The sequence below is a fragment of the Bactrocera oleae genome, chromosome 6, assembly GCF_042242935.1.
Source record: "Bactrocera oleae isolate idBacOlea1 chromosome 6, idBacOlea1, whole genome shotgun sequence".
NCBI classification, from domain to species: domain Eukaryota; kingdom Metazoa; phylum Arthropoda; class Insecta; order Diptera; family Tephritidae; genus Bactrocera; species Bactrocera oleae.
Genome location: NC_091540.1, coordinates 4263004 through 4280375, shown reverse-complemented (window position 1 = coordinate 4280375; position 17372 = coordinate 4263004). Strand labels below are relative to the sequence as shown.

General features: G+C 33.7%; 1 protein-coding gene across 3 annotated transcripts in view; it reads left to right on the top strand.

Moving 5' to 3' along the window:
* The window catches only part of Reck (Reversion-inducing-cysteine-rich protein with kazal motifs), a 43800-nt gene that overhangs the window by 1348 nt on the left and 25080 nt on the right, over positions 1-17372 (top strand). Inside the window, exon 2 of one of the 3 annotated variants that reach the window (XM_036358271.2) lies at positions 2191-3121. In XM_036358271.2, the coding sequence (XP_036214164.2) occupies positions 2572-3121 (550 nt within the window). In that variant the 5' untranslated portion in view covers positions 2191-2571. Of the gene's footprint in view, positions 1-2187; positions 3122-17372 lie in introns of those variants that run through there. The other 2 variants (XM_036358270.2, XM_070111243.1) reach the window with 2 other exon arrangements.

Below are 17372 nucleotides of genomic sequence, written 5' to 3'. Positions count from 1 at the left end.
GCATTTTTATTTATGTGTGGGAATTTGCTTTGATGTACTCACAGGGGGTGGCAACGTGATTTTGCTGGCATGCTCATAGTTCCGCCCACTTGTTTGTGCTGTGGGAAAAAGGTAATGTAATAGTATGCGTTTACCATATTTTCATAAAACATAAAAGCGTCCGCCTAGACATGCCGGTAAAAGCATCTTCCTTAAGTGCGCTCAAATCTCGCTTACCACACACGGCTAGCAAACTACAAACGCGCTAACATGCTGTGCGCCACCCACACTCACTCTATTTCCAGTAAAATTACTACTTTCTGCACACATAAAGCACATAATACATTTCTTTGGTATTTGTCAGTGGTTGACTTCCTTTAACAAGCTAAAATGCCCCGCTTTTCAATGACTTTGCTTTTGACAGCTGTTGTCTGCCTCATTTTATACTCCACCTCCACCATTAGGTGTGTGTGTGTGTTTGTTTGAGCAAGTGCTTCATGCTTCTGGCTTCTGTTTGCCTTTGTGCTATGTTGTCTATCCGTATTTTCCGCTGCCGCTCGTTACTCATTCCCTGTGTCGTTTGTTGTACGCTGTTTTTTGTTGCTTTGTTGATTTCAAATTTTGACTTTCGAAATGGAGGTCAATTGGACTAATTAATGATGTCGCGTATTGGAGCAGAAGTGGACAGTAAAAATTGCGCGGGAACTTGTGTATAGTTTTATTCGTGTGAGGACATGTGCGAGTTGCTTAGGTTATTTGTAGTATATGCAAATGCAGTTTAAATTAAATGTACGCTGCGATTATATTAATGGACACTTGCGTGTTAATTTGTTGAAAAAAAAAATAAAAATATGAAGGTTCTGGTCACTAGTGAACTTTAAAATAGTAGTCCAGTGACAGTATTTATAACTATATTTGGTTTTTTTCAAATTTTAATTTTTTTTTGATAAAAATATGCTCAATAGTGTTATTCAAAGTATTGCCCATCTACATTTTCTGGCAATTTGTGAATTCCATCGGAAAATAACTGAGCCGGCTTGATGACCAAGAATGAATCAGGCCAATTTTTGGTTATCTGTTCTGATGTGACCCGTATTCTGGTGAGCGCATGCTGCATCGACCCGAACAAATGATAGTCAGAAGGGGAAAATCGTGGGCTATAAGGCGGGCGAGGCAAACTTTCTAGTTTCATTTTTGGCATGTTCGCGCAGCTAGAGCATTTTCACCATAAACCTTAAAATAACACTACTAGATTGTTTTGCTTGCTAGTTAGAGCTGTAGCTTCAAATTGGTTGAGCTTCAAATAACATTTTTTTACCAATTTTTTATTATTCATATTGAAATTTGAATTTCACCTAAAACGCACTCTAAATTTTGTTTACATAAATGCCAAAATTTTCATATTTGTTCTAATAATAATGATGATAACACATGTCGGTGCATCATGCACTAAATCCTAATACTCATAGTGCAACGAGATGAGTTCATCATCATAGAAATTAATCGCTATTAACTCGTTTACATTGCATCGTATGCTAAATCGCCTGTTCACACAAAATTTATTAGCTTGATGAAATAAATGTACACTCGTCATTAAAAATGCACATAAATCCAAATGAATGAGAGCGTTTAATATGCCGCGACAAATTTCAATTAAAAATTTAATTGGGAAATGTGCTCATATTGCCAGCGTTTGTGTGGCTGCACAAAAATACGAATACAAATAACAACAAATACTAGTACACTACTTGTAGCAAGTGTCAACAGTCGAATATGTGTGCATGTGTGAGTATATATATATGTTAGCATAACTAATGCTGTAAAGAATTTAGTTGTTATTAATATATGAAATATGCCAGCGAGTGCGGGCACACAAGCTGATAACCGCGGGCGAGTATGTGTAGGAATGCGTGTGTACAAATAGTGGGGCAAGTGTCAAAATGCGTAAAGAACGAGCAATGCACAACAAAAAAATTAAATGGCACATAGGACGCGATGACAAAGGCTAGGTTATTAAGCGAGAAGTGACAATTTAAATTCGTTGATGCAGAAAATGTGCGCTATTGAATTTATAAAATTAGCGGAGACCATTGTAGACGAATGTTTAATATAAAGGAATATAATAAAATGTGCAGCAGTCAACACACACATATTTTGTGCAGTGATAAGTGTTTATTTACCATATTTATTAATTTCTTCATTACTCAGCAGCTCAACTGATAGTGTGGCATGAAGGCGTATGCAATGCGAAAATTATCGCATATAAAGTGCAGACAAATGCAATAAAATGCGCTGAAGACGCGGTATAGTGGAAATATCTACATTTCCGGTGATAAATATTTAATGACATACATAAATTCATAAATTCAATGAGTGCACAAGTGTATAATGCAAAAAATATAAGTATAAAACACTCAATTAAAACACGGTGAAAAGAAACGCGGTAAAAAGAAAAAAAAAAAAGCGACAGGAACTAGCATATCCTGCAGAATAACTTATCAAGCAATAGAGTTGTAAAAGGAAATACCAAAACGAAAATAAAACACAACAACCAAACAAACACTTAAACCAAAAAAGTTATAAAACAAACAAATGCATTACCTGCAATTTTGCCTGACGCTCACCACAATCGTGTTGCTAACGCTACTACACTTGTCCGCACAGGCTGCCGACAATGGCAACGATAACAGCAATGTTGGTAGCGCGAGCGTTGAGGATATGGTGGATAAATACACGACGGCGCAGGCGCGTGAAATGCTTAGTCGTTTGCGGCAGAGCAGCGCAGATGCCGACGCCGACGCAGTGTTCATGGATTCGTTAGAGAAAAGAATGTGGCAACAATTGGTTTTGAGAAAACAGCAACACCAACACCAACGTGAACAGCAACACCAACGCCAACAGCAACAACGTGTACGGCGACAACAGCAGCAGCAACATCAACGGCAACATCGTCGCCGTCAGCGGCAAAATAAAAAATCACGCAACTCCAACTCATCTGATGATATTATTGATGTTGTTGTTGATGGCGATAGCGTTGAAGTGGTTACAGCGCCGTTCGCCAATACAGCTGAGGAGTGGGACGACGACGTGTCTTCATCGGCGACATCGCTGGATGACAACCAAGACGATAAGGTGCCCTACGGTGAGTTGACAAACTGCTTGTGTTAGCATAAAATTACTAAGTGACTGTCGATAGCAGTGAATTGTGTACTGATATAAATAAGTATCTGTTGGCATTTGTATTTGTCGCGTCTTCTACTTGATTTTTCCACACATATGTACATGCAGCTATTGTGTAGAAAACTATTTTATTATATTAAGATACCCTAAGTTTGCCACGAACTTTGTAATGTCCAGAAGGAAATGTCGGAGATCCTATAAAATATATGTATGTATATATAAATGATACATCCATCCACTGGCTCTTAGACTATCAGCGTGATGAGCTGAGTCGATTAAGCCATGTTCGTCTTTCTATACCTCTGTATATATGCGAACTAGTCCCTGAGTTTTTACGATATCGATCGAAATTTTGCACATATTGTTTACTCCTCAAGAAGCTGCTCATTTGTCGGAATTGCCGATATCGAAACACTATAGCATATAGCTGTCATACAAACTGATCGATCAAAATAAAGTTGTTATCTGGAAAATCTTTGTATTTGTGAAGGGTGCAACCGAAGTTACTATTTTTTCTTCTTTTTTATGCAATTCTATAATTTATGTATTGTACTTATCAAGGCACAGCGTAGTATTGCGGTTTAATCATTTGCATAGCATTAATAAGCATTCATCGCACAATCTGGCTTAGGGCTTGGGGTCGTGCTTTGTTAACTGATAACATTATTATTACATTACTACATACATATATAAATATATAGTATATATATTCTGAGAATCTGATTTACATTTTCATACTTATTAGTATTCATAAATATGCTATTGTGTAAACAAAACATTCATTGTTTCTAGCTGAGAGTTCGATTTTATTACCTTGTCAGCACTACATGCACCCGGATCGCATATTCGCGAGTCTTTTATTTCATATATGTATGTATATTGTTATGTATGCGTTGGTGGCAATATATTATAGTATAATATTTTTTATATTTCTTCGATTTCGTAAATTTAGTGCATAGTGAATAAAAACATCCTTGTTTTACAATTAGGTCAAATCGTTGAATGAAATGTGATTCATTGGAAGTTTCATTAAATCATAGACACGTTTAGTTCGTCACCACCACTTGCTAGATTGTGAATTCTTATTTAATCCAGTATTCACTAAATCTTGGAACAATTTGAAGTTGTGGAGAAAGTTGTTCCAGCAATTTTTTTCCTGTTTAACTTTTAAATTTAACCCCAACATCAAGATGCATCCAAACAAAGTTTAAACATTTTGAAAAGTTTAAGAAAAAGGTTTCTTTTAGTGTTTACGTACAGAAATTTGCTCTATTTTGTCTTTGCAATGAAGAGTTCTTATACTTTTTCTTTGAAAATAATTTGATACCGCTTTAAATTTTTTCAGAAGTGGGGACTCTGCTACTCAAGCTATTCTGCTAAGACCAGGCTGATAATAAAGTAGCTTGGTGCTATTTCTAGTGAGAACCGACACTTCTTCACTAATTTGGAGAGCACAATTAGCGAGCTCAATGCTTGTATTGCCGTTCTTCTTACTTCCTTACTCTCTCCTCAATTGATAGCCTTTATAAAAGCTTTCTTTCAAGGATAAACCTCGGTATTTCACCTGATCGAACTATTGCCTGCTGGAATATTTTCGCCTCCTATAACGGCACTCTAGTCCTGATTAATGCAAATTGTGTGCATATCGTTATCTCTACAAATTTGCCACACCATACACTCTTTGAGTTCACGCTGCTAACATCTTCAATTGTCATAGTTTGTGTTTATGTACCTTTGTGGTTAATTTTCTCGCTTTGCTTTGAACTTCAGTTAATCATGAAATAATTAGGCACACATGCGAACAGCAGCAAAGTATTGTGTCGTGCCTCGTTGCAAACGAGTAGCACACACACACACACACACACACATGTTTGTTCTGCTTAGCCTCGTTACCCGGCGTACTGACGATTCCCAATTTGCCACAGAGGGCAATGGCAACATCCACACACCTCGCGCCATTCGCGTAGTTTTTCTCCGCCTTTTTATTTGTTTATAAAGGCACATTAAGACATATGTATGTGTTGTTTTGGAATGTCACTTTTGCGACTGTGTGACAATTTCGAGATGTTCACTGCCACCCAATGTAGATTAGCGTGAATTGTGCAACACTGCACCGCGCTGCCACATAAAATGTCTCTGACACACATGCCGCCAAATACTCGTTCTTCATGGGATTATATTCGCATTATTATCAACACAACTCTCGGGTGATATATGGGAAACACACAAGTGGCGTGGGCCGCCAAACTGACAGACAGTGACAGTGTCATCCGCTGCTGTACTTACTTGTGTCAGGGGGTGGGCGACAGTTCGTTTGATAGGGAAATTTGCTGCGCTACTACGAGACCCTCTAGCTGTCTGTCTGTGTTATGTTCCGCTTGATTTTTGCATTCAGAAAGTAGCAACACAACAAAAGCAACACAGTAAAAAAGAGATTCAAAAAGTAAAAAATTCTAAGTCACATGAAATATTCCAAAGAAATAGCTTTTTGTCACTTCATAATGTCCTCATTTATAGTGGCGGCCCTACAACTCTAAATTATCTCATAGTAGCTCTTCAAGTCGAATCACTTTATTTGTCTTTATTGTGGTACTGCTCGTTTAGGCTGTTTCTTGTCGAGTTTTAGTTTTGTTTATTGCAGTTTTCTCCCGCAAATTATTGAATTAGCCCATACGAGGTTAGTCTGATAAAGCTTTTGCAATTTGTATTTCGCTATTACTGTATGTTTTATGAAAAATTTCATTATTTTTGGAATCGACGCCATTTTGTTAGCGTTAAAAAGTCAAGGAATGGAGAAAAGCTCATATACAATGTATTTAAAAAAAGGGACCAAAATTACATTGAATGCTTAGAAACATTAATTTTTACTTCGAAAATAACACCAAATTTAAAGCAAAACTTGAGATTGGCAAAACCTAAAATCTTAATGACAAAATACTTATTTAGTTAAATCCATTGGGATTATGAGCGCTTAAGAGACAAGCTATGGATCTCCCAAAAAGCGTTCTCAAGCTAGAAATTATTGACAAAACTCATAGAAATTCACTGGATGTACAACTAATGAGAAAAAAGACTTTATATATAGAGGTTGCCAATGTCAGACCTAAGTTTAGTCATGGAATCCATTGAACGCAAGAGCACAGGAAACATTTATGCTATAGATCACCAAAAAAGCGTACTCAAGTTAGAAATTATTGACAAAACTCATAGAAATCAGTTGAACCCACAAATAATATGTGATCGTGATTGGCGAGAAAAATTCCAGAACTACTCTGGGGTTTGCAGCCCTGATTATACTTGTATATGAATCGAAATATGATTATACTATTTTTAGGGCTTTTAAAAGTTTTTTTTTTAATAAAGCGTTTCTCTGTTCTATAAAGCTCCCCTCGTCTTTATACAGCTAAACGACATATATGTACGTAAGCTCCATTTTATATATTATGTGTGTATGCGCATAAGTATGTAAGAAAACATAACCGAGTAAGATCAAAAACACTCATTAATTAAGTGTGTAATTCCTTGAGGCGTTGCTTTGTCGTTCCTCCTTCTGAGATCCTCTGGCTGCTGGCATACATTTATTTACATGCATACACACATAAAAAGACATTTTACTTGCTTTTTGTTTGTTTTTGTACGTATATTTGCGCGAAATTCTCTACAGCTCTATTTTTAGTGACTTTCTTACTTTGAAGTGATCTCAAGTGCTTTTTTATGCGATGAATTTGTCGCAGTCATAGCATGGACAATTATTCAAAAATATCATAAAATTTTTTTCCATCATATAGTGTGGAATTTAATAGGCATTTTTAATTTGAACTGGCTTAAAGTTGACAGTGTTGTGAATTATTATAGTTGGCGAACAATGGGTTAATGGGGAAATATGAGATCCTTAAAGTGTACGCTTCATTTTGGGAATTTTGTATGTTGTTATAAATGAAGCTGAGTTTTTTATAAGCGTGTTATTAAAAATAAATAAAAACAGAGAACTATCTACTATAACTATAGAGAAAAATGAATAAAGAGAGAAATAAATAAAATAAAGGAAGGTTTCCTTCTTGCCTGAGCTTAAATAAATTGACAGATCGTTAGTTCTTGTCGCTTGCTTATTTTACCGTGTTACGTTTCACGCTTTTTATACTAAAAACATGATCTGTTATGTAGCCGAAATATGGTTTTCAGTTCTCCCATTTCTGTATCGAAATTTATATCTAATTGAAAAAGATTTCATTGAGCTTAACTTGCAATAACCACAATATTTCATGACTTGAAGGTTTGAGGTCAAACATTGATGCTTTATATCTAATTTCCCTTCAATAAATTGATAGTAACTTCAAAATTATCGTTCTACCCCTTTGTAAAATTTTGTAGACTTTGGTAGATTTGGTCGTGTTACGTATCACCCTTCTTTATGCTTGGAACATCCTCCAGACACCAGCAGGTCCTGGAATAGGTTTTAGATCTCCAATTTCTGTATCGGGGCTGAAGATTTAATCGAAAAAAGATTTCATTGAGTATAGCTTGCAATGTAATAAGCAAAATATTTCGAAGCTCGGGGGTTTCACATCTAATTATCTTTTGATAAATTGATACAACCTTCAGATTTATGGTTCTGCAGCTTTGAAAAACTTTGAAAAGATTTCCTTAGTACCTTATATTGGTTTGGTGTAGTTTTGCAGAGCTCGTTTTTGAGCTCCAATTGAATGTAGATTGAGACTAAGATACTCCATCAAATTGGAAGAGAAATAATATAACAAACTTTATATAAGCAAATTATCAATGTCTAGCTCAATCGTATATACTGAGTAAATCCGGCGGTGCTTGTTAGTCAGACGTCTTTCCTATCTTCTCAACCTCGCAATCAACTAACTAACCAAATCCATGATTAATGATCTTAGACAACAGGATCTGTCAATCTGCACTTTAATTTATATTCATTGAAACTGACAGCCTCTCCATTTACATAAGCTCATTCATTTAACACACTCACTGCTATATATTCATTATTAAATTATTGAACAGCATCAATTTAACGCCATTGCGCATTACCAGTTTAATCTGACACCAGTAAATGTAAACTCACAAGAAATGGATTAAATATTTACAATTTCACAATGCAAAACGCCAAATCATGCATATTCATTTTAGAATGCAAATGGCAAAGTAGAAACCATGCATAATGAAGCTAGTCAAATGGCATTTCTGTCAACATAATCGTACTTACAAATTTTTAATGACACTTCTAACACGCCATAAATAAAGTGTCTCGCTGACAGGCAATTTGAAGTATGCCTTTGTGGAAGTATATATACATATGTATATGTGTGTGTGCGCACCGTGGCCTGAAAAATATGCCGCGAAAGCGTTTGAGCACCAATCTTTGCCATGACGTTGGCAGCAATTGCTGAAGCAGCGCAACTATGATGCACTTGACGAACATCAAAGCAACTCGAAAGTGTAGAGGCTTTACTCCTACTAGAGAAAATGTAGGGATGCTTTGCTGCGGAGGGCGCAAAAAACTGACTAGAAATGTGTAGCACGCCAAATTTCTGTAGGCATCAAATGCGAAGTGTAGCCAGTAGAAGATTAGGAAAAAAAAGATATGCCTAGGAAAATTGCTGACTATGAAAAGTTGAGTGCAGGTGCGTGGGTGTGTTGTAGAGTTAATGGATTAAGTGAAAAACGGATGAAATACGAAACTTATTGCGCTGACTGAGATATGATTTGAAGTAGGATGTGTGCAAAATTTTAGATTGATATCTCAAAAACTTAGAGACCAGCTGATATATATACAGACGCATGGACAGACAGACGGACTTGGCTAAATCGACTTAGCTCGTCACGCTGATCATTTATATCTCTCTGATGTTTCCTTTTGGGTGTTGGGTGTGGCAAACCTAATATACACTGTTCAGGGTGTAGAAAGTTTTTGAAATTGATGGGCACAAATATAAAAAATTATGTATACAAATCAGCATCTTCGCAACCAACCCTCGTAAATAATGAACCATAATCACAATGGTAAGCGGCTGCTGGCAGTGCCGCGTATAGAAGTAGCAGCATTGCTAATTGAAAGTGAAGATTATTGCAAAGTAAAGCGCAAAGATTGACAGACAGACGTATAGATACGACATTGCTATGCAGACTATCTGCAGCTGCACAACAACAACAACAAAACAATAAAGAGCTGCAGCATTTAAGTTATGCAATAATATTTAGAATTTTGCTGCTGCCTTTGCAAGACAATTACAACAAAAAATAATTACAACAAAAAGGCAAACCAGTTGGGAAAAAAATGAAAAATTTGCTATCATAATCCACAGCACGCCTGCATCTAATCAAAGCATTCAAAGTAAAGACATTAACTGCCGTTACTCCTAAGTGGACGCATTAGTTGCAACCATCGGCCATCGGCAATGGCAATTTTAATTTTAATTGAAAGTGATGAATAAATGGTTATGAGCATAAGATATGCAGAGAGGCACAATTCTAATATGCATTTGCATATAATTACTCACTTATATATGTGTAGATATGTATAAATATATACAATATTTCTGTAAACTCGAGTAGTTGCCTCACATACAAATTTGTTATCTTTCTGCATATTTGTTTGTATGTAAATTGCACATGCGTGCCATGTATTCATAGATCTTTATTAGGCATTCAAGTGTATGCACATACATTGGCTTGGGCAGTTAAGTGCAGCGGTTCTTTTATACAGTTGTTGATATACTGCACATTTGCATTTGCATGCCATAACAGACGAACCATCATATGTAGAGTAGAGTTTTTGCTAACATAAAGACAAATTTATGGCGTTTGGCTTTGTATAAATGGCTCGAGTGCTCATTTAAATAGACCCTTCACTCACTCACAAACACACACATACATACATATATACATAACTACACATGTTAATTAATTCATTTATCTTAATAAACGGCAAGTTATGCATTTGCTTTCTGGGTACTTAGTTTAATGAAAAGCTCTTTAAAACTATATTGCTGCTTCGCTTTGTAAATGGTGCTCTTGCTAGGCTTTGAAAATGTGTGCGTCAGTTAACAGATAATAATTAGAAGCGTCTAAATGCAGTCGTGTTGTAATACAGCTTTCAAATTTATTACTATTTTTTAAATATTTTATGAAAAATTCAAGGTTAATAAACTGAAGAATAACTGTTATAGCAAATTATATGCAAAATATCCTAAAACTATTTCAACAAGCCTTTTCAATGCTATAGAGATCCCGAAATCGACACTACCTTGCACTAAACTTTTTTAGCGGGCAGGCACAGGCTATAGATTATCATTTTCTGCGTTGAAAAGTATGCTATTTGAATCTATAAAAATACAAAGGTTCAAATTTGACCCGTACTAAACCATTTGAAATGCGCGCGCAAGCTGCAACGATAAAAAATATTGTCCTAGAGTGCTGCCAAGCTCTTTTCGTGTGAAGTTTGATCTCCATAACTCAATTAGTGTGAGTTTGGTAGCATTTGGTTTACGATGCTAACAGTTTGTTTGGTAATTTTGACCATTGAAAAAATTAAGCAACGAATTCGCTTGAAATTTTGTGTTTCCAATGGAATCACGGCTTTGTAATCGTTGAAAATATTGCAGTAGAGTTTTAAGGCGTATACTTAATCACGAACACAAATATTTGAGCGCCGCAAAAACATACAATAAAGGCCGAGAAATCATCGAAAACTTGGCTCTTGTTAGAAATATAGTCATGATGATTATGTGCTGCTTGAATTCGGTTGGAAATTGATAGTGCATATAAAACCAGGAAACTTTACATAGCAAAAAATATAAATAAAATCTTTGTAAAAAATAGCTTTGCTAAAAGCCGCATCACGATCACGTTGGCATTAGCGCATTTGACACGCGTCGACGAGGCCAATGAAGAATGTGCGACGCGGCTGTTGAAAATCAAATAGTATAAATATAAAAATAGAAATAAAATAAAATAAATTAAAATAAAAAGAAAAATGTGAAATTTTTGCTAAAATTAAACACCTACTAAGCGGAAGGCCTTTGTTTTTTGGTATTTACGTTAGCTGGGTTAATCAGTATATATACAAGTACATAGATATTTACTATAATACTATATGAAATAAATCAAAATGAAAAATAGTTCAGATATAAAGATACTTGTATATACATACTTGTATGTACACAAAAAATTAATAAATATAAATAGTTATGGCATTAAACTTTATGTCATAAATTTAGTTAAAAAATTTCGAAATATACAAAAAAAATTTTTTTATATATTTATTTGCAATGTCATCAAAATTTCTATACCTCTAAAAAACACTAATTAATGAATATAACTTTTACATTGACAACTTGTACAAGTTTCTATGATAAAATCACCATTTTTTGACATTTGATAAATTAATGCTTTCATTTATCCCATTTCATTTCGCGGCCAACACCTACGATTAACACATGAAATATTGCTACTCCAGGTGAATTAACACTTGTAAGACTTAAGGTCATTGTTGGTTTATTGGCGAGGTTCATTTGTATGCCAGGAAATTAATTGCGCGAATGTCTTTTTAATAGCATACATAATTCCTAATGATATTTACTAAACCACATATAACAACATTGGCATACAATAATATTTATATTTGCATATGCTTATAGGGTATATACTCACAATTTGCGTATTGCCAAGTTTTATGAATCATTCAGCGTACACGCTCGTAAACGACGATGCGGTACACTTTGATCGATTGTCACCAGTGCTGTCCATTTGTTTATCTATAACTTTTTGTTGGCAACTTGATATGATATGTATGCCGACGGGGAGTGCTTAGAATAATAATAGAATAGTGTGTATATAGGTATATTATACATAAATATGTTGCTATCTTTAAGCTTACACACACACATTTACACGCAGCGTTTTCATGCCTATTTTTGTGTCTTTGTATTGTCAGCATTCGACAGGTGCCTCGAATTGTATTGGTTGTTGGGAAGGTATTGATCATGTGGGTGTTGGAAAAACTATACAAATCGTTGTGTATATTTGCTAGTGTGAATTGTGGGCGTTGCTTTGGGAGGAGCTATATCATGTGGCAGTTGCAAGATGCTTTTGCTTTAAGTTTTGGTGCAATAAATATTTTGTAAGCCATATTTTTTTGTATTTGCAATTTTATAAGTGATATTTTTAGAAATAAATATTTAATGTCTAAAATTTTTCTACTTAAAATTATTTCAAACTCCAAAACCAAAATCTAATCATTATTATAGATGAAACAGGTAATGATCGAAGAACTAGTCAACATTTAGATTTTTGACAAAATTCCTAAAAAAGAATCAACTTCAAATTTTCAGGGAGTATTCTCAAATATATGTGTTTTCGATATACCATATACGCAAATGCAAAAATCGATTTTAAAAATTCATAAGTAGACGATTTTTTAGAAAAGTTGAATTGCGCACCTTCTTCTCGTAATTTTGACAATTTCTTATCCACAATAATTAACTTCATTAAAAATAGCAGCTTGAAAATATTTTTTGACCAACAACAACGTAATGATAAATGGAATAAATTTACAGGCTGTTTAAAAGAGATCATTCTAAAAAAGATAACTCATACGCCATGGCTAACCCAACATACGGGTTATCTACACGACAAGCTTTTTTTATTGGGTTTGTATCTCCTCCTCCACTTGAAACAAAAAAAATTTAAATTTTCATTTTTAATATTTAATACAAATTTTGGTATTAAACATTTATTTTTAATTTTTCAAACCGGTATTTAGAATTGAGAATTTGCTATTGATTTCAATTAATATTTTCGCGATTACATAAAAAAAAGTGTAATTTAAATGGTAGTTCAATGGTTTTTTTTAATTCTTTATATACAACCGTGGTTGCGAGAGTATTAAAATTTCTCAAATAAATTCTTGGTTATTAATATTTATGTATTTCCAGTATTTAGTTTTTATGAATTAATTAAATTCATAAATAAATAAACACTTCCTGTCTCGATAATAATTATTTAATACGCTAAATGATTTGCTATGCAAACTGAGTCTCGTGGCGACAAAACGGCAAGAGAAGCAAAATCTTGCCATATGTAAATACATATACAAGTATGTAGAGGCACCCATATATACACTCCCAGTTGTTGTTGTTCGCATAGTTCGCTATTGATGCCTGCAATGCAATGCAGCAAATGTTGTTGCAATAAACGAAAACACACAACAACAACAACACACATAGACTAGCAGCAGCAATACTTGTAGTAATAACAAAAAACAGCCAGATAACAACAACAAATGATTAACAATAAATTGCAGTTGCATTTGAATAATGATGAACTGTCATCGAAGCGAATGAACGAAGGAACGAATCAACGAGCGAACCTGCCACCGGTACTGCTGCCACAACGGCGCAAATGAAATTTGCTGTCACATACAAGTATATACCTACATATGTATATATATATAGATTCACATGCATATAAACTGTCATATGCGACGATCATCGAAGTGTTGGTGCTATCGGGACGCGGGGCTCGAGTAGCCACTGGCGATTAGAATGTCTTCGCAACTCATGCGAAGCATATGCGTTCCCCCACTGCTAATGTTTGCTATTGCAACTTGTTGTTTGTTGTTTTGTGCAACATGTGTTTGTGCCGCCAACGACCGGTTGCTGCCACTTCGAAGTGCACTGTTCATGCTGTTCAACGTTTTGTTGTTGCGTTTTGGTTATTAACATTTAAGTGTTGCCTTTGTGCTGCTCTTATTGGTTGTTTTATGTTGACTTTATTGTTGTTGTTTTTATTGGTTGTTTGCTGCGGCAGTTGTTGTCGTCGCTATTTGTATTGCTTGGTTTTGTTTGCCTTCTTACTTTATCATAGAGTTTATTGCCTTGCTTTGAGATTTTTTATTATTAATATGAGTATATTTGTGATTTTCTCCAATAGTTGCGAAGAACTGTACTATACATTTGTTGATCAAGTTTGGAAATTTGTTTTTATAATCATATTTGCCTTTATGTGGGATTTACTATGTAGTCATCTATACGGTGACTCAAGAAATACGATTTTATTTTGCTTGTGCTTTTAAACTGTCGATAATTCGCTTTTTATAGTCTAAGAATATCGATGACAATTTGATAACATCGCTAAATTTCGATATTTAAATTGTTATAATTTGGGAATATCGATAAATGCCGATAGTGTAATTTTATTGGTTTGATAACATAGATAAATGTCGATAACTAAATTTTAATAGTTTGATAATTTCGATATTTGTCGATAATTATATTTGTTTTTTTTCATAATACCGATAAATTCTGATCATTCTTTTTGGAAAGCCTGATAATAGTATCAATAAATGTCCATAATTCACATTTTATAACTTAATAATATTGACATTTCTTCACTTTCAATATAATAGATAAATGCCGATAATTCGCATTTGATAGTTTAATAATAAATGTCGGTAATTAATGTTAACAATTTAATAAAATCGATAAATGTGTATAATTAAATTTTTATTGTTTGATAATATCAATAAGTACCGTTAATTCGCTCTGCTAAATGCCGATAATTAACTTATATATAGTTTAAAAAAATCGGTAATTCACTTTTAATAGTTTGATAGTATTGATAATTGTGGATAATTACTCTTTTTAGTTTGATAATACCGATAAATTCAAATATCGATATTATATCCACTTTTGATAGTTTGACAATATCGATACTTATTTTTTGATAGTTTCATAATATCGATAAATAATTTTTGGTATTTTGGTACTATCGATAAATGTCGATACTTATTTTTCGATAGTTTAATAATATCAATACATGTCGATGATTCGCTGTTAATAGTAAATCTTTTGAGACTATTATACCTCTCTGTCCAAGTTTTGCTTAATTTGGAGTGTGAATTAAGTAATTGGACCGATGACAATCATCAAACGATGGAGCATGGATCTGCTCTTAGCCTTTAACGAAGTACCGTCCGACGTACTTATGTGTATACGTGAATTTTGTGAGTTTAAGTGCTATATACACTAAACTGACTATTGATTTTTTCATTGTTTGTTATTATTATTATGTAATCCTTAAAATAAAAATTTTTGGTAATAGTCCAATTCTTGGTGGTTTTGGTAAAGTAAAACTTTAAGAGGACACGAAATTCAGAAATCGGAGGTTACAATTCCAAATCGATTTCAGTTCTCACATCTAACATTTAAAAAAAAAAAACATGTTTCAAAAATGTTTTAGAATATTGTTTTTAAAATTTTTTTCCATAGAAAATGTGTCCACCTTAAGGCACATACCCATCTAAACTCTATAAACTCATGGTAACTAAAATAATTTAGTGCGGTCAGCCTCACATCAACAAAAAAAAAAAATTTATATTTTCAACTTGTTTCAATTGCCACACTTTCTCACTCAAATATTGCTCACAGCTGTGCAATACAAATTTACGAGCACAAAACCAAAACACTTTTTTATTTTTTTATTTTTAATTTCTTTGAAGCCGCAACGCGACGTTTTCTTTGCGCTGTCACAGTAACTAATTACAAAAAAATACAAATTTACACACACGAACAAAGTAGTGAAATGTGAATAAAAATAAAATTAGCTATTTTTTTGTTTATGTTTTTTTTTTTGTTTTTGCGCGAATCGACCACACAGCAAGTAGCAATGCTTAACTAGCACTCAATTGGTGTTTGTTGTTGTTGTACACTAAAAAAAAATATTTTTTTTTAACAGTGCGAGTTAAGAAATATTTCTATGTACATATGCCCATACTATGCATACATCAATGCATAAAATAAAATAAATTATTTAATTATCTCAGCATTATTTTGTCACAAAGTTTCGTTTAAGAATTCTTTGATGTAGGACTTCTAATAGAAACTGTTAGGTTGCCGCAGTTGAGAGTTTGTTTGAAGAATACATTAACTTAGGAAACTGCTGAAAAATGCTAAATATGACGCGATCTTGTTTTCAGCTTCATCACTTGATTTTTAAGAATTTTTTATTATTATAATGGTTAGTTACCTTAAGGAGTTATTGTATATCCGATGCAAGTCCGAAAAAACGAGTTTTTTCGTGAATTTTTTCAAAATGCATCTAATTTTATAATTAAATAAAGAATAATGTACATTAATAGAATTTAATATACTTTGATAATCTGTGATACATTTTGTGAAACTTTGGATTTACTTGATCTCGTACCGATCTTCAGCAGGACCTCTCTAAAAAGGTACCTAAAAGTGAGAGAAATTTGTTCTACTTTCTCAAACATATTTAAATAGATAAACTATCTAGCCTAACTAGCCCTATCTACTTTCGAGTAAGTTTCACTCTTTTGAAATAGCCTTCTGAAATATTCGAGTATATTTCTGATTTCATCAAATCTGTCAGCTTCGCATACATTTATATACATTCTAGGATAAACTTGACCAAACTTTTAACATGAATCACTTAAGTAAAAAAATAAGTTAAGGAAGATCTGTCTGATTATTATTTAGAGGATCAGGTGGAAAAGTATAAAGTCTGCAGACTTGAAGAGCATATATCATTAAAACAATATTTCTATAATAAAGGGGGTTTTTTCAAAATATGTGGTTTTCAAGAAGAAATAAAACGCATACAGTTTAATGTTATAGTCAAGAATTTAGTCCTTCATTAAATTGATTGTTTCTTTGGCTCTATGGCATATAGCGCCGTATCTTTGGAGCCAAAAATCGTCTAAATTAGGCACGAAAAAGTGATTATCCATGGCTTTATAGCGTTCTCCATTCACTGTAACATTATGACCAGCTTCATTTTTGAAGTAATATGCAGCAATGATTTTCTCTGCCCATAGAGCACACCAAACAATGACTTTTTGAGGATGTGACAGCGTCTCAACAATGGCCTGTAGATTATAATCACTCTTACAATGCGACAATTTTGCTTTTTGACGTACTAATTCAACCAAAAGTGAGGTTCATCGTAGAACAAAATTTTGCCCGATGTGTCGAACCGAAACAAATTGAGAATAAATCAAATAACAGCTATCAAAAAGATTAACTCCGAAAAAGATACTGACTCATTGTAAACGACTCGTCAAAAAAAAAGCACGTGTTTTAAGAAAAATTCAGAAAAGAAAAAATATTTTCATTTAGATAAATAATGTTGAATTTCAACAGCATTGTGGGTAAAACCTTAAACAGCTTCCAATT